The sequence below is a fragment of the Schistocerca gregaria genome, chromosome X (genome assembly GCF_023897955.1).
Source record: "Schistocerca gregaria isolate iqSchGreg1 chromosome X, iqSchGreg1.2, whole genome shotgun sequence".
Taxonomy (NCBI): Eukaryota; Metazoa; Arthropoda; class Insecta; order Orthoptera; family Acrididae; genus Schistocerca; species Schistocerca gregaria.
In genome coordinates, this window is record NC_064931.1 from 373,656,977 (window position 1) to 373,676,014 (window position 19,038).

General features: G+C 38.0%; 1 protein-coding gene across 19 annotated transcripts in view; it reads left to right on the plus strand.

Annotated features, from left to right (window-relative positions):
* LOC126299135 (uncharacterized) overlaps positions 1-19,038 on the plus strand; it is a 450,753-nt gene that overhangs the window by 227,293 nt on the left and 204,422 nt on the right. For all 19 annotated transcript variants that reach the window (XM_049990880.1, XM_049990898.1, XM_049990882.1 and 16 more), the window contains exon 16: positions 13,992-14,072. In XM_049990880.1, the coding sequence (XP_049846837.1) occupies positions 13,992-14,072 (81 nt within the window). The remainder of the gene's footprint in view (positions 1-13,991; positions 14,073-19,038) is intronic.

The following is a 19,038-nucleotide window of genomic DNA, read 5'->3' on the forward strand; positions in this document are numbered from 1 at the left end:
AACAGGGTGCGGGTGCAGCTGATTAGCTGGCCAGGTCAGCTGCTCCCTGCTGACATCCACCACAAACCACTGCTGACCTTTGTGGCCCGCAACACCACCCGACAGCCGCTCCTGCCGCTGGCTGGAGGACTGGGCCTAAACAGCAACCCTGGAAGGAAAATGCAGTGGTCCATGGTGGTCCATGGCATGCGACTCTGGGTGCAGCAAATCCAGGAGACCCTGCGGCTGGCACCTCCGGAAACGTTCTGCCAGACTGCACTCGTTGACCGGTGTTGCCAGGTATGTAGCCAGACAACTTGACACCGCATTGTCACAGGAAGAGGCAGTCACAGACTACATCATTGGGGTCTTAAATGTATGCACAAAGTGCTCCGCCTCCAAGTTAGAAGCTAGGTGATACAGGGCAGTAGTCAGACGCCGGATACTTTTGCAAATACAAAAGTCGACTAATTCCTGTGATACAAATTGCCTACTGTTATCAGACATAAGGGTCCCTGGAGATTCTTCAGTGGCAAAAATAACTGACAACGTGCAAACAGTGGCTGTTGACGACTTGGACAGCTTGGCTATGTAGTGGAAAGTAGACAATGCTGGCAGGTTGACAGTGGCTTTGATTTAGTTGTCTGTAGCAACAAGACTATCTTTGCTAAGCACATGTCCCAAAAAAAATGAAGCCTTGGTGAGAATACACTGCAATTTCCCAGTTTGCAATGAAAACCTTTCTCCAGGAGGCACTGGAAAACCAACTGCAGGTTTCTTAAGTGCTCCTCTTGCATAGGACCCAGTACCCAGATTTATCAAGGTAATTGATGCTATGTGGAATGTCCTGAATCAATTGCTCCAAATACCATTGATAAATTTCAGGCACAATCAAGATTCCAAAAGGCAAATGATTAAATGGTAAGGCCTGAAGGAGGGTGTTGAGGACCAAGAAAGTCTGAGAAACAGTGTCCAATGGCACTGCAGGTAGGCATCATGGAAGTCGATGTGGGGAAAACACTGACTCCACGGCAGCTACTGCCACCTGCAGATGAACACCTCCACCAATGTGTCTGCCTGTACTACATGTTGCTTGCACCCTCTATGGTAGGTTTTTGCGCTCTCCCACTGTGCTATCCATCCCAACCTGGCTGCCTCCGTCGTGATGGCCACTGGTGGGAATTCTAAAGGATCATTTCAGACTCTACTTCTTATCTGTTGATTGGAATATATCCCATTCATGAGGGAAAAAAAGTTAAATACAGGGTGTCCCACTCAAACCTCCCTGATTTCAAGGACCCAGGAGAGAAAAACCACAGTAGATACGACAACGAAATATGCACAACAATTTAGAGAATCTCAAATAATTTATATTCCCGCATCAGAAGTGCCAAGTAGCATTGCCAGAGTGCAGCATGGGTGCATGAAGTGAAAATGGTGACTCCACAGCAGCATGCGCAAACAGTAGTGTGGTTTTCAGAAACAAAATCACCGATTAATATGCAAAGAAATTATTGTGGTGTGTATGAATGTGATTCAGCTGATGTGAAAACAATTAAGGAATAGTATAGGAAGTTTCTGGCAACAGGAAATGTTCTGAAACGTTCTGGTGGTGCACATTACAGCGTTTCTGAAGAAACAGTGCAGGACATCAGACAGACGTTTCTAAGAAGCCCATGTAAGTCAGTTCGTCAAGTACCTAGGCAACTGGATATGCCTTGATCAACATTGCATCATATAGTTCACCAGCGTCTTCATACATGTGCTTACAAATTGTTAATTCTGCAACATCTGATGCTGTACAACAAACCATGCTGAAAACAATTTGCTGCGGATATGCTGCAGCGTGTTGATATGGATGCCAGCTCCCTGGAAAGATGTTTATTCTCAGATGAGGCAATCTTTCATCTATCTGGAAGGGTTAATAGGTATAATGTTTGAATTTGGGGTTTGCAAAATCCGCACATTGTCATTGAACGTGTTTGTGATAGCCCTAGATTACATGTCTGGTGCGGGCTAACGCACGACAGGATTGTTGGACTGTTCTTCCTTGCAGAACAAACAGTGAATGGGTCGGTGTATCTGGACATGTTGGAGCAGTTTGTGTACCCTCAGATACAAGACTTGCAACCTAACATCATTTTTCAACAAGATGGAACTCCAACACATTGGGCAATGGCTGTTTGCAACTTCTAGGATAGGAAATTCCGAATCGTTGGATTGGTCGTAAGGACCCATTGTCTGGCCACCACATTCACCTGACATTATGCCGCTTGATTTCTTCATGTGGGGATTCGTGAAGGACCGCGCGTAGGCCACCAAAGTGGACCATATTCTTACGTTGTGACATTGTATCACTAATGCGATTTCAACAATAACAGAGGAAATGTTACAAAGAACTTGGCAAGAAATTTAAAATAGACTCAATGTTCTTCATGCTATAAATGGTTCACATGTAGAGGTGTATTGATGATAAATAAATAAGTTCTTTGAGATGCTCTACAATTTGGTGCATTTTTTCATTGTTGTATCTACTGTGGTTTTTTCCTGGGTCTTTGAAATCAGGGGGGTTTGAGTGGAACACCCTGTATTTCTGTCAAGAATCCTACTAAGTTATCTATTATCACGGTAGTGGTGATACCATCATTGCCTTTCACTTTAGAAGAGATTCTCATTATTTCTCATTATTTTATTCTTGTGTTCATTGTTATGTGTTTTAGGTTATTCAGTGTCTGAAAGGGGGACAGGGAGGGTGTCTAACAGACGACAGTTCTTGGGAGCTTGGGGGCTGGCTAGTACTGAAAAAATTAATTCTGTTCATCAGTTAAGTCGTTGGATCAAAGCAATTTGACAAAATTGCTTACAAAAATCTTTGATCAAATGATTTTGACAGCGTAATATGGGTCTAAGCACAGGAAAATATTAGGTATCAATATTCAAGATACTGTAATGGAGTATTTTGCTGTGATATTCTACAGTGTGGTGACAAAAGTCATGGGACATCTCCTAATAACATGTTGGACCTCCTTTTGCCTGGTGTAGTGGAGTAACTCGATGTGGCATGATCTCAACACGTTGTTGGAAGTCCCTTGCACAAATATTGAGCCATGCTGCCTCTATAACCATCCATAATTCAAAAAGTGTTGCTGGTGCTAAATCTTGTGCATGAGCTGATCTCTTAATTGTGTCCCTTAAATGTTTGACGGGGTTCATGTCTTGTGATCTGGGTGGCCAAATCATTCTCTTGAATTGTTCAGTATGGTCTTCAAACCAGTCATGAACAGTTGTGACCTGGTGACATGGCACACGGTCATCCATAAAAATTCCATTGCTTTTTGGTAACATGAAGCCCATGAATAGCTGCAAATGGTCTCCAAGTAGCCAAACATAACCATTTTCAGTTAGTGATTGGTTCAGGTAGACCAGAGTACCCAGTCCATTCCATGTAAAAACAGCCCACACCATTAAGTAGCCACCACCAGCTGGCACAGTGCCTTGTTGACAACTTGTGTTCATGGCTTTGTGGGGTCTGTGCCTTTCTCGAACCCTACTTAATTGACCAGGCCACAGTTTTCCATTCATCTGGGGTCCAACCTTTACGATCACAAGCCCAGGAGAGGTTCTGCGGTCGACGTTGGCCTGTTGGCAAAGGCTCTTGCATTGATCATTTGCTGCCATAGCCCATTAATGCCAAATTTTGCCACATTGTCCTAACGGATATGTTCGTTGTATGTCACACATTGATTTCTGTGGTTATTTCATGCAGTGTTGGTTGTTTGCTAGCACTGAAAACTCTTCACAAATGTCACTGTTCTCAGTTGTTAAGTGAAGGCTGTCGATCGCTGCATTGTCCGTGGGGAGAGGTAATGTCTGAAATTTGGTATTCTCAGCGTACTCTTTTTAATGATTTCTAAAGTGGAATTTCACATGCGTCTCCACTCAAACTACCATTCCACATTCAAAGTCTGTTAAGTCCTGTTTTGCAGCCATAATCACACCGGAAAACTTTTTACATAAATCACCTGAGTAAAAATGACAGCTCCGCCAATGCACAGCCCTTTTATACAGTGTGTAAGCAATACTACCACCCTCAGTATTTATGCATATTGCTGTTTCATGACTTTTGTTACCTCTGTGTATTTATACTACCAGCTGCGACAAGGATTTGTTTTTCTACCTTACATTGTTTTTCTACCTTACACAATAACGTGCACTGAATGCTCATCTTCGTTGCAGTCCTTCTTGGAATTTACTTCATACATTGAGGCTTAAAATTTTAATTCTTTGCTAATCAAAATCTTTTCAGAAATATATTTGTGTATCTTGTTATTATTTCGTATTGGGTTACTTGCCTTCTTAACCCTGCTATTAATACCAATTTTGATGCAGAAAATGCAGAATGCATCTAGGAATTGAACAGAGGTTGTCTGCTTTCCAGCTAAACGCCTTGATCACAGTGCCAGCGGTGCTTTCATTTGATAGAATTTACCTTATGGTTGCATAGATGCAGTCGAATAAGTTTCATTCTTCGGTTTATAGGAAAATATGTTTTTGTGAGCACCCATATGTGAGAATAAAAATGATCAAATTTTTCGATTATCTAGTGATGCCGTTGCTTTCCAGTTGATTGCACGTCATGAACTATTGGGGTAATTTTCTCAAAAATGGATAAGTATTGAGCCAAAATATCTTAAGAGTATTTAATTTTAGATTGTACACCACTGACCTGCCGAATATGAGCTAAATTGTTTGACTGTGTACGGGGCCTTAATTTATGAGATTCATGGAGCTGAGATCTGACTGATCTCTCTTGATTAGTCAAGGTTTGTCTTTGTGGTAACATATATAAGAATGTCACTGTTTGTGGTGTAGTGAGTAGATTTTATTAGAAGGGAGCTCATGTTGTTGCAAAAATATTCGTCTTAGGGTTATAGTGGAGTGTGTCTCAACAAGTGTATACTCGTGTCTCCTATTCCAATGATATGGTCATCTTGGCACTAAATTGAATATGATTCTGACTGGAAGGATGTCGGTGTGCTAATGTTTGGTGTCTTGTAAACTATACAGTTTAAGGTTTTGTGGCCCAGATAACTTATTCTGATGAACATAAATTGTGCCTGTCTTTCTTCATTAGGTTCCAGTGTACTTATGACTTTAGGTTGGCAGTCAGACTGTATATATGCATTGACACTCCCAGCTTGAAGAAACCTATATTGTGGGACATGAGCAGATCCAGAGGATTTCTCTCTCTTTAGCTGCAAGGCAAACAGGAGGACTGATGAAAGATTTACTGATAAAAAAATTGGATCAGTTCTTTGTAATGTGCAGAAAGGTGTTGAACAATACAGTGCTCAGATGTGTACTTCTGGGTGGCTTGCTGCTGGTGGCAAACCTTATTCAAGATGACAGCTTTTGGGTGTACCATTGTTCTAAGTTCAGTATGTGTTGTGATACTCAAGAGTGTTGCACCACACTATCACAGTGTATAACAACACCATTAGTCACTGAATGATAATTTTGATAGGACAGAAATAAATTAGATTGTTCTCTCTCACTTTGGAGAAAGAACACGTGCACTGACTTAAATAAGCTGTGTTAGAGATTCAGTTTTTGTAGAAGTTAATTATTCTCCTAAGATCTCTAGAGGGTATTGGAGTAAAGCCCCTTTAATTAAAATCCATGTGTTATACTTCTATGTCCTTGTGCTGTTTGGTGCTGTTGGAAAACTTGTTTATAGTTATTACAGTGCTTATATCCCCATTGGGAACTTCTTGGATATTTCTAGAAAAAATCGAGTCACTATTATATTACTAGTATACAAAAGAAAGTAAATATTAATCTGTGCATATTTTAATATTAATTTTCTGAAAGTTCCGGATGAAGGAAATAATTTGGAAGATTATTTGACACAAATGATAGGAGTTCTGCTGTTGATTTTCCCATCAAAATTGCACAGGAAATTTGAACACTGATAGACAGCAGATTTGTAGCTGAACACTCAATCAGTGATAGAGAGTGCTGATATAATAGAAAGGTATCATTGAAAACAGAGTGATCAATGAAGGCACACCAAAACATTTCAACACACTGTTACGAAGAGCTGACAGGAGTGATGTTTATAGTAGTGTAATAGATGTGTGTTATAAATTTTGTGTGTGTGTGTGTGTGTGTTTTAACAGCTGTTCTACCAAGAAACAAATAAAGTGCAGCCCTAGTAAAACATAAAAAAAGTCATAGGTTTCAAAAGTTAACAATATATTGCAGAAGGAAAAGGAAATTACATGAAATCATATACCAACAAGCGGAGTGATTTTGGACAGTATGGTTTATTTGTTCTTTCCTGCCACTCAGCAATGAAGTTCTGCTAATTTTAATTCTACATACCTATTATTTTAAATGCAAGATTGTACTTCCCAGATTCTGTGACTTTTATTTTGGGTTGAATGTTTACCTGGGTAAATATCTGATGAAAACATGCTCACTGTTGAAAGTTCACAAAGTATTATCAAGTAGAAACTTTTTATTGTTGTGACCAGTGGAAAAGTATTATAACTACAGTTGTCAATGAAGTCAGTAGCCTATGGCATTGAGACAACTGCTGTACAAGTTTATCAAGATATTCATGTAAAGCTATAAAATAATGACAGATTTTACAAAACTGAGTACTGTGTTTGGGTGATTTCGGACAATGCTAAGAATGTATAACAACAAGAAAGGTGCTAAAGTACAGTGTAATTATGACCTGCAACTTTTAGACAAAGCTGTTCATTATATTCAGTGTGGCAAATTATCATACAGAAAAGTGTAGCCACAAATATTGGTGCAAGGGAAGTATGTGTGAAATTCTTGTACCCACACAACACTAGACACTTATTTATGTTTCCTAAAGTCCCTACTAAAGACACAATACAAAAAGAACAAGTTTCGCAAGTACTTCCTATACCAGTTCAGAAGAGAGGGATGTTTATTTTTAAAGCAGATGTGCTTTAGACTCGTAGGCCATTGTAATGTTATAGTCAATGTTTGAAGTGTTTGCCACTTGACGTTGAATGTTGAGTAAGAAAATTGATTTTGATTTTTTAGTAGAATTTCTTTATATTGTTTTTGTTTTTATTATTAAAAGTTAGAACTGTAAAAATATGCACTTTAATTTGTTAGAAACTTAGAACTGACCTTTAATATATAAAATTTATCATCTCAGTCTTTATTACTTGTTTGTAATGATGGACATCCTTAAAATGTGTGAAAAGTAACTAAAATCAAGTAGGAAGAATGTAGAATTTAATTTAATAAAAAATCAATTTATGTCCAAATCCCCTCTCCAAATACTTTGTAACTATGGATATATGTTTAAAAAACTTGGGCACAGTATCACCCCAATCCATGGGGTGACACTTTGTCTATCTCAGGCAAATATAGGTACACATAGACTTTCTGTTTTTAGGATATTGTATTCATTATACATACACATCACCACTTCTGTAACATAAAATGGAATCTAACATAACCTATGCATGTTATCGTGAGAATAACCTAAAAACTGTCCAAAATCACGCCATTTCACTTCACCTTAAGTGCTCAAGTATGACCTTTTTTCAAACAATAAGAAACTGAAATGTCTAAAATTAACAAATCAGCCAATAAAATTAACAATGTGTAGACAAAAGATAATAGAGAAACCTGAAAATCAGTTAAGGAAAGTAAGGACTGGGTTATTAAAGAGAATGATGAAATAATAAGTGTTAGCAGTCAGGTTACCAACATATTTGATAAATATTTTCCGAAAGTAACTCATAAGATTTATGTGGATAATTCAAGGGATAAGTCAATAGAATATGTGTGAAACCAGTACCATACATATGCAGATAAATCTCAGTTACTCAATCCTCTGTATTATGTATGCAAGAGCAATAAAACACCAATCATAAAGTGAAACTTAGTATCAATTTGGGGTTTAAAATGATCACTCAACAAAAATTCCATTTTTCAATTCAAAAATCAGCTTATACTACAAAATTTAAGTGATGAAATCATGCCAGCCGATAATTTCTGTGATCTGTGAAAAGCATTTTCTTGTACAGTTGACAGTATTTCCTAAATAATCCCAAATATTGTGGCAGCAGACATCTTGTAGGCAACTGGTTTTAGTTCTGTCTAACTAAAAGAATGCTGACGGCCACATTTAGAAATGAGGCGGGAGTGTATGCAATGAAACAGCATCTTTTTCATGTTATGTATAAACAATCTGCCATAAAATATCCTAGAAGTTGAATTAGTTCTCTTTGATGACAATGCAACTTTTATAATCAAATGTAAGAGAAATGTCAGCCCTTTAGAATGTAACTAAAATTATGTTGAAAATTACCAATTGTCTCTCTGCAAATATACTATCATTAAACTAGGATGGAACCCAGCACTGCAAGTCTTTGGGTATATTACAAAGATTGTGCATAAATTAAGCAACTGATAGAGAAGTCTAAATAGAACAACTTTGGAATAGGAACTTATGATCTTGGAAGTAATCTAGGATCAGCAAAAGTTCTGGAATGTCAGAAACAATGAGGACAATAAATTGCATGGGCACATCACTCCCCTGATGTGACACTGCTAGCTTTTTTCTTGTTAAGGGCATATCAGAGCCTTGTGAATGTAACACCAGTTCTTGATGAAGAAACACTTCTCGCTAAGATACTTGTATTGTGTGGTGGGATTTGTGCAATGCCTGGTGCACTTTGTAGAGTGCACCAGTATTTTCTGCAAAGATGTTACACCTGTATTGAAAGTGGTGTTAACTATTTTGAAGAACTTCTGTAATGTACAACATAGTTGAGTAAATAGTTCATTATCTTTGCTGAACTTAAAGTGCATGTGCATAGATTATTCTTCTCGTTCCTGACATTCCAAAGCTTTCACTGACTCTGGATTGCTTCCAAGACAGTAAGTTCTTATCCCTTTTGAAGCAGTCTCTGCGCAGCACAAATACCTAATCCCACACATTAGAAATAATTCAGATGTGGGAAATCAACAAACGAAGCAGAGTATTCTAAATCTTTAGAAGCTGAACTGAAAAATCAACAAATGGTCCCAAAATCATGCTCCTCTGTCTGTCTCAATGATCAGATCAGATGTCCCCGCAGGAATCGGAGATGATCAGCTCATAATTGGGAATGAATTCATGTAGATACTGCAGATAAACAACTGAAGTGGTCTATCAATCAATCATTTGCAAAGAGTTAGTATGTTTTAGAAGGTCCTCTCATTGGGTTCATATGTTACTAAGTGAAGGCCAGGTCTGCTGGTACTTTGATGTTTCTCATGAGATATACTGGAGAATGTGGCAATTTGTAATCAAAGATTACCAGTGTGGTGTGAGGATGCAGCAGTGGAAATGTGCCTGTGAAGGCCTAGTAGGCAGTTGCCATAAATGACAGTGTTTTATAATTACAGTGCCAACTGATTCAGTTCCTACAGGTATATAAAAACAATCACTTCTGCCACTCTTTGCTCTTTGGTTCCTCTGGACTGACTCATTCATTAGGGATGTCAGCTATGTGTATCCATGTAATTCCCACACATGCTTAATGCCATCTACTCATCTTTCATCAGGGTGTCATCTTGGTTGTACCTTATCTAACAGTGCAATTTCAACTGAAAAATGGGTATGTTTCATGTATGTTCCAGTATGATTTGTTACTTCATCTTTTTCTCATTTTAACAACCTGAAAGCTTTCTCTGGGACTTCTCAGAATAGTTACAGTGATAGGATATCTCCTTATCTGATGCTTTTTTTCAATTGTAGAATGCACCAAATTAAGTTTCTGTTTTGTTTCCTCCTTACTTCCGTACCTTCCAGTTGTTACTCATAGCAAATTTTCATTGTATCTATTCATATCCTTGTGAAGGCATTCCCAAATAGTTTGGTTTAATTCAGCATATTCCATCATATTCCTGTTATCATTTTCTCACCTTTTCAGTTGCTGTGGCATTCCATTTGAGCATTTTGTATTCTTAGCTTTCTTTTTAATGTGTACCATCTTTTGTTATTTCTGTGAGTGCCTGTGTTCAAAAATGTACTCATTTGTTAAAAAAGCTGTTGAACTTGTTGCTTAATTTTATCCGGTATACATGCATATTCTTAGATAAATTCCCACAATCTACATATCTGACTTCTTGCATGAGGGGTCTGTTTCTTTTTTAGATTTGTACTTATCTTTACCCTGCATTTTCTGAGTGTATGGTTACTTAAATTCTTAATTGGTTTGAAATGGTCACATTGTGTTCTAACATTACTACCCAATTCCCTAAATGTAAAGTTTTTATTTGTTGCAAGAACATTTTCACAGTTCAATTTACTTACTTTAAAATATGAACCCAGTATGTACCACTGAGATCAGTATTTGATAAGACACTAGTTATTATAAGACAGTGTGAATACTTAATTTTGATGTTAAATAAAGTGGTCCTGGATTCTTCAATGTAAATTAATAGACTGAGAGCTTTTGTGTATAACTTTAAATTTATTTTCTTCAGGTGCAGTGGACGCATCTACAAATTTAAACAAACTTCACTTCCATTTTTCAAATTATTTCAATTTCAGGTCTTGATAATTACAAACCTTCCTACAAGTACTGCCTTATTAACACTTCAACAACCAGGAACTAACTGCACTGTCCTCGGTAACTGAACTGTCGCTGTGCAGGTGCAGCCATTGTATTTGTAAAAAATAGCAATTCCGAGCTACAGGTGCATTATTAAAACAGTTGCTTTAGTTATCTTACACTGACAAATGATACATTCACAAACCTTCAAAAGTAACACTGTGCTTTGCAAAAAGGATTAAAGGGTTTGACATAAACACATTTCTCACAAAACTTATGATTCCAGAATGAAATTTTCATTGTGCAGCAGTGTGTGTACTGATATGAAACTTCCTGGCAGATTAAAACTGTGTGCTAGTCTGAGACTAGAACTCAGGACCTTTGTCTTTCGTGGGCAAGTGCCCAGCCAACTGAGCTATCCAAGCATGAATCACTAGCCATTCTCACAACTTTACTTCACCAGCACGTCGTCTCCTAGCTTCCAAGCTTCACAGAAGTTGCCCTGCAAAACCAGCAAGACTAGCACATCTGGAAAAAAAGATATTGCAGAGACATGCTTAGTCACAGCCTGGGGGACAATTCCAGAATGAAATGACATTTTGCAGGAGAGCTTCTGTGAAGTTTGGATGGTAGAAGATGAGGTACTGGTGGAAGTTAAACTGTGGGAATGGATTGTGAGTTGTGCTTGGGTATCTCAGTCGAAGAGCATTTGGCTGTGAAAGGCAAAGATCCCAAATTTGGGTCTTGGTCCGGCACACAGTTTTAATCTGCCAGGAAATTTCAAATTTATGGTTACCTATTTCTTTTAAAACTGAGACCTAGTGACCTGCACACTACTGCAAGGGTTACTTTTGAGTGGTCTCCATGATGATCAGCAACTTTACTGTACTGTATTGTAAGTGGTATAATTTAATATTTTCTGATGAATCAGTGTTTACCACTGTAAATGAAAGTTCAGTACAAGTATATAGGCCAATTGATGTCCTTTTTGACCCCAAATACCGATATATCCAAATGTCGTCTAGCAATAGTCATGTGGCTGTGCAGTATGGGACTGGGTATGTCATTTAACTTCTACAGTTCAGAAGAAAGTTATCATCATTGAAATCAGTGAAGCCTCCCTTTAACAGAATTCGGTGATATAATCATGCAGAAACCTCAGTATTTGTGCTGGTGTTGTTGTCTAGACTGAATAACCAGCTTTTGATAATTTCAGCCTTCTGCTAGTCTGTGATGAAATTAATTTATTATTATTATTATTATCATCAATATTATCATTAATATTATCATTATTATTATTCTTTATGTCAAAGATATCCCATATTGGTGGGCTAACAGCAAATGTTACTTCCAATTTGATTGTACATGCCACAACAAGTGACCCACACTGATTTACAATGCAGAAACTTTTACATTTGTTGTGGAAAATTAACTACACATTATTGTAATAAAGGGATGTTTTCCAAATGGTATGTCTCTCAGAACAAGAAAAAAACTGCTAGTCTTGGAAGCTTTATAAGAACCTCTGTATCCTTTCATAGAAAGCCCACAAGTTGACCCTTCAGCTATAATGGGGCCAGCAGAAAATTCCATGCTAAGGATTTATGAAATGCATGTGTTCCCACCAACAGTGCATTTTATTTGCAGAAAACTTTTGTGCCTTCTGAAATAGGTCAAGAGTACAGGCGTGATTTGCATCAGTGCTAGCCTGAACTTTGACACTGACTACGAATTCCCACCACCATTTTTTGTGCTGTCTGGTATACATAGGCCGTCTTCAAATTACAGGATGTTTGTTAGAGTTTCATGATGAAGCAATTCTAACAGATCATACTATAAGCTTGTTCTGATTGCTACTATTTTTTCAAGCACTCTTAACTGTTCAAAATAATTTTCATTTATTCTTCATTCTCAGTCACACATTTTTAAATGCATGACACATTTCAACGTATCTGGATCTTCTTAAGATCTAATTCAAAGTAAAACAAAATATGAACTGTCTATTATTTTACAGTGAGTTGAAAAGAATAGTACATAAATGTAGAACTTACCTGTCTAATTGCATATGCAAGCTGTCATGTCTGTGTCAGAATCTCAAATCACAATACTTTATTTTGCTGCTGCTCTCAATGTTTTAACTTTGTATCTGCTGGAGGTGGGGGAGAGGAGAGGGAGGAAAGGGAGAATAGAAGAGGGAGGGGAAAAATGGAGTGAGGGTGATTGGGAGAGGGGAAGGAAGCAGAGAGGCGGAATGGCAGAGGTGTCACAAGTTGAACAAGAGAGGGTCTTATGCTAAGATTACAAAAATTGTAACTGTATAAAAATTCTCAGTGAAATAAATAAAGTGTAGAATAGTTGTTGTGTAAACTGTAAAATGCATAAAATTTTGAAACTATAAAATGTAGTGAGGGGAATTGAGAGAGCTGAGAGAAGATGGGGGAGGGGAGGGGTACTTCACATAATTCTGCTTTTATAATTTTACTGTTTGTTCTTTCATTGTTCTATACTTTTAATATAAGACCCTAATGGTTTTATACCAGTGTTTTATGCTTTTAATATTTTAAGACACTAATTCAGTTTTAGTCACATTATTTCCTCTTTTATTATTTACTATTGTATGCCCTTTATAGTTTTTCACATCCATTGGTCTACACTTTTGATACTTTAATGGAAATTTTTGTACATTATTTACATTTTACAATTTTAGTGTAAGACCGTCTTTTGTTAAACTCATATCATGTCTAGCACTCCCTTCCCCCTCCCTGCCTTCTGTCCCCATCACTACATTTCATAATTTTACTATTTTATGCCTTTTACAGTTCACACATACATTGTTCTACACTTTAAGTATTTTAATGAGATTTTTTTGCATGATTACACTTTTTGTAATTATAAGTTAAGATCCTCTCTTGCTGAACTCATGATGTTTCTACCACTCCCCCTATCTGCTTCCCTCACCTTCTCCCGTCCCCCTCTCACTCCATTTTTCGCATTTCACCCTCCCTTCTCCCCTACATCCACCACATACCAATTTAAAACTCCTGACTGCAGTTAAAAAAGCAGTACTCTGGTATGAGTTTCTGGCCTGACGTGACAGCTTCCTGATGCTACTAAATAGGTAAATTATACATTTATGTATTGTTTTTTACATATTGTAAAGTAATAGGTGGCTCACATTTAGTTTTACCTTGTTTTAGATATAAAGGTGATCCAGATATAAAATGTGCAACTGAGACTGAGGAATAAATGAGGACTTTTTAAAATGTTAATGCAGTTGCTGTTTTCTCGTGACAAATATGTTGGCTGTAATGAAAATAACTCTTAACTGTAGTTTTCTTGAAATGTTGTTGCTCAGTGACTGTTGTGTTAAATTTAATAAAAATGTAATGAACTTCATGGTATTTCATATTATAGGAATCGGTGAATGCATTACAGTGTGTCCCCACTGGTCAACAAGAGGAAGAAAGGAGCTTTAATGTGGATACAGGTGTCTCGGTAAGTATTTGAAGCTTGATAATCACTGATTTTGCATCACATGTTATTTGTTTGACGGCCGGGGTGGCCAAGCGGTTAAAGGCGCTTCAGTCTGGAACCGCGCGACCACTACAGTCACAGGTTCGAATGTTGCCTTGGTCATGGATTTGTGTGATGTCCTCAGGTTAGTTAGGTTTAAGTATTTCTAAGTTCTAGGGGATTGATGACCTTAGTAGTTAAATCCCATTGTGATCAGAGCCATTTGAACCCTTTTTTTTTATGATTACTGCATAGGTTGTAATGCCAGTTCAGTAATATATGTCATAGCCTTACTGGTGGTCGTAGTTTAGTTAAAAGTAACAGCAGTTGGCGAAGTCTAACTAGAAATGATATTCTAAAATTAAAAAAATAAAAATAAATAAAATATTGTGAAACACTGAAAGATAATTGAATAATTGGTGACAAGATAAAAGTGGAAGTGGAAGTTGGCAAATAAGCATTAGCATTGAAAGGAGGTGGAAATTTCAGCAGGGAGGATAAATATCTCCTGATGTGAGAACAGGAACAGCTGTGAGATGTGAAAGACAAACAGAACCCAGACTTCTGACTGGAGTAAGCATATAAAGTTGAAGAGATTGATAGTGAAATCACCTATAGTTCTAGATGTGAAAGATTCACCATGTTGTTGCTACCCAGAAAGTGGTGTTCCATAATTTCTATGCAAATATTCTATGAATTTTCATGTAGTGTTGTGTGATAATGCGAAATTTGATGGCATTGCAACTATTTAAGCTGAAGTATATGTTTTCCTCAGAACTAATGGCTTCCATTTTATGTTTAACTGCACAAGTCATAAATTTCTACATAAAAGTGGGAAATTTTGTTCGTTACCTTTACTGTTGTACTGCAATATGCTTTTAAAGATTTTGTTCAATGTTTGAACCAGATACAATGCACAATTGTTTGTTAGTGCATATCTTTGATGATTACTCTCAAACTTTTATTGTTAGAATTGAAGAAAAATGTGTATCTATCATTTATGAAACAATTTTCTGTATATAAAAAAAGTGTAATGTGGTTTGGATGCCAGTTGAGTGAACTCTGCACCACCACTATGTAAGCTGAACCATTGCTGTATAAACAGATTAAAATGCAGTCATAGGAACAATGATGATATCACATATTTCAAATGCCCAATTGAGGTTTCTAATGACAAAATATTTTGGAATAAAAAGTGATTTTATCATGAAAGGAGATCTCAACAATTAATGTTTGTGAGGTTGTTAAGATGGTAGGAGTCTCGTACGAATTGTTACATACTATTCTGAATTACGTTTTGCATATGAAGAAACTGAGTGTACATTGGCTTCAGACAAAAGTAGTTGGAGGAAAAATGTTTCTAAATGATGTTTACATAAGTTGAAACATAATCTGAAGGACTCTGGCAGTAGATAAAACATGCATAGACCATTACTCCAGAAACATACAATTGTAGACAAAACTCTGTATCAGCAAAGGTGAAACTGCACTGAATAAAAGCAAAAGCTGTTGTGTTTTGTATGGAGAAAGTAATGGTGACTGCTTTTTGTGGTTTAGGCTATATCATCACAATTGGTTACTTGGATTGAGTGTCTATTTCCATAGTTGAAGTGCAGTCTATGAAGGTACATTGCACTGGTTTCACCACACGAGTTGTGTCTGTTTTCTTCCCTCAAGAATTGGCCTGTTGGGAAGAACTTTTCAGTGAATGAAGAAGTTACCTGTGTTACAAACTCTCTAGGAATTATATTGCAAAATGATAAAAATTGTGATAATGTTTTTTATGTGAACAGAAATATCAAACACTTAATGGACTTGGATATAATCTGTGTGTAAATAAGATTACACTTTGAAGAAACCCTCTTTTTCTTACAGAATAAATAAAATGAAATTGTTTAATAACTTCTTCGCAAAACAGTATTGTACACTATGGACAAACTGAATGAGGTAACACTGTTCTAAGCAGATTAGCCATGTGTTTGACAGGATAGTGTGTCGAGTCTCTATGTGGTGTTTCTGATTTAGATTTTCCATGGTTTCCCTAAATTACTTTAGGCAAATGCCATGATCGTTGCTGCCATAAGGCCATAGCTGACTATCTGTCCCGTTCCTGTCTACAAGACCTGTAAGCATGTAAATGCCCGTGTATATGAATGTTGCAGTTTTTGTTATGTTTAATCTTTAACTACTACTCAGACCACTACAGCTTTTTGTCTTGTGATACACCCCTGTGAAATGAAGTAGATTCTTTGGTGTACCTTCCTATTTGATGGCAAGTTACGTGAGCCAGAAATCTGGCATTGTTGTTGCAATTTGTTTGTTATTTTTTGGGCCTTCAGAAGTCTCACAGATGTACCATAGTGTTTGTGTGTAATGTTTTTGTTGAATGTTACTGTTTCTCCATGGTAAGGAAAGCTAGGCCTTCTATGCAATGTTTACTATGTGAGACTGATGTAAGTGTTCAAGAAAGCCTCAGTGAGTTCTCAGATGAAGACTTTGATGACAGTGACAATTATCCTGATTTTGAATGTTTCTTGATCACAATACTAATTTGGAAGAGGAAACTGGAAGTGATAAAGATGTCACAGCACAGGTGATGATGATGGAGAAGAATACTTCTTTAGTGACAATAGAAAGATGTTTTTGATGGATAAAACGGAAGCCGCTACCTAATGTAAGAACAAGGTGATTCAACATTCTCTTGCAGATCCCAAAAAGTCTTGGAGAAAACTTGCTGTTTTGGAATATGAGACTCAAACACAGAAACAGTTTTTTTGAAAAACAAAAAGCATCACCCATTTGTTGTCCTTGTTTGAAGTGGAAAACAAGATACCCATGTTGACAGTGAAGTGGTTTGATTTTGTTGAAGAATTGTTGGAGGGTCTGCATGAAATACATGCACACTGAACTAAATTAAAATTTTATTCAGGGCTTCAGAAGAATACAATAGGTAATCACTTCCTTCTTGATTTTTAAAATAAAAATTTGGCAAAATTTCGCCCTTGATAGAATTATGGGGTGGAATAATTGCTCTAAGGCTGAAGTGAGGAGAAGTAAACACAAAGCTGATTCCAAATAAAATTTGTCATAAGTGAAATATGTTTTTCCATACAGTTATGTTGTGAATCTGTAATGCTATCTCGCTGACGATAATCTGTCAGTGAGTAGAGATGTAACTAAGTGCCATTAGTGTTATAACGTCAAGTTGAATGCATATATTTCAAAAACAACACAACACATGTAAGTCACAGAGCAAGTAGACAAAGTAAGATGTGTGTACACGGTAACAGTCAAATCAGCACTGAGTCCAAGTCTAGCGGCTGGCTGGCTGGCTGGCTGGCTGGCTGGCTGGCTGGCTGGCTGGCTGTCTGGCTGGCTGGCTGGCTGGCTGGCTGGCTGGCTGGCTGGCTGGCTGGCTGGCTGGCTGGCTGGCTGGTGGCAGGCAGGCAGGCAGGCAGGCAGGCAGGCAGGCAGGCAGGCAGCTAACGTACATAGGTGTTGTTTGATTGTTTGACTGGCCGTAAAGTTGCGAGGAGGCGGCTTCCCATATGGACGGAAGTGTCCCTGATGATAACAGCTCGAGATGAGAGTAGATGTAGGGGTCAAATTGTTGGGGCCCCGTGCACCAATCTGCCCGTTGTGGCAAGTCCGGTTGCTATAACAGGAGACATGGGTGATGTGTCGACGTGCGTAGGAGAAGGAGGTGAGTAGAGTTGCTCCAACAGATGATGGTCATCTGGTTCCTGCATGGGCCCGTCTCCTGGTGGCGTGCGTTCTTGTGCTGGCACCGAGATGATGGTGAGAGGTCTGTGTTGTGAGTAATGAGAGATGCCAAGGTCCCGAGCGTCAGGTAGAGCTGAAGGTGGTGTAGCGGCATTCGGAACAGGCGTTGCCAGCACACGAGGCCAAAGCTGGTCCGAATGACGCACTGCAACACCCGTGTCTGTCTGGATTTCATACAGGCGCCGGCTGCGGTGTCGTAAGATGCGGCCAGGACTCCATTTTGGTCGCCTGCCATATCCCCGTACCCATACAAGGTTGTCGGTGGTGAACCGGGCAAGCGAAGGCACCCGCGGCCGTGAGGTGGAAGGCCGCAGAAGATGAAGTAGCGTGCTGCGCTGTCGGCCATGTAAGAGCACTTTGAAAGATCGCCGAGTCACAACAATTAGTTTAGTAATATATAAAATATAAATAATCTGCAAACTTAGCTCTGTTGTAGTTTTCAAAATTTTTGAAATTCTGTATTGTTTAAAAAATTGAAATTCCTGTTAAGTCTGTCTCCAAGAAATATAACAAACAACAGGAAGTCCCGAAAATAAAAAGGCAGCCTGAGAGACCCCTCCATAGTAAGTGTGTTCCTGTAAACATCCATTGTAGCTAAGGATCAAATTGTAATACCGTGACATTTCAATATCTTTGTAAGAGTGATCTACGGATGAATACTACTACTACTACTACTACTACTACCACCACTACTACCACTACTACTACTACTACCACCACTACTATTACTACTACTATAGTTCAATTGAAATTACTTTGTGGTTGACGTTTTAGTGAGTTGAGTTGTAGGGACCAGTCATCAACCAATTGTAGCTGTTTATCGGGCTCTATGTGCTCACTGTGTTGCCTGCTCTGCTGTTACAAGTCTTTCAAGGTGATGTGGATGTGTCTACAGGGTATGGGAGGGAGCAGCAATGGCCAGCCACAGGGGCAGGAGGGAAGGGGAAGGAGCTCCATATATGTACTGATTTTCACATTACACCAATATAAAAATATTTTTGTGCAAATAAGGCAAAACTATATTTGCTACTATAGTTAGTCTTTGGTAAATATTTTAGTTAGTGTACAAAAATAAGGAAAGAATAATTTCAGATGGTCAATCTTTATTACATGATGATAAATTAACTGTTTGGTTAAAAGATTTCTTTCTTTCTGTCACATTTTA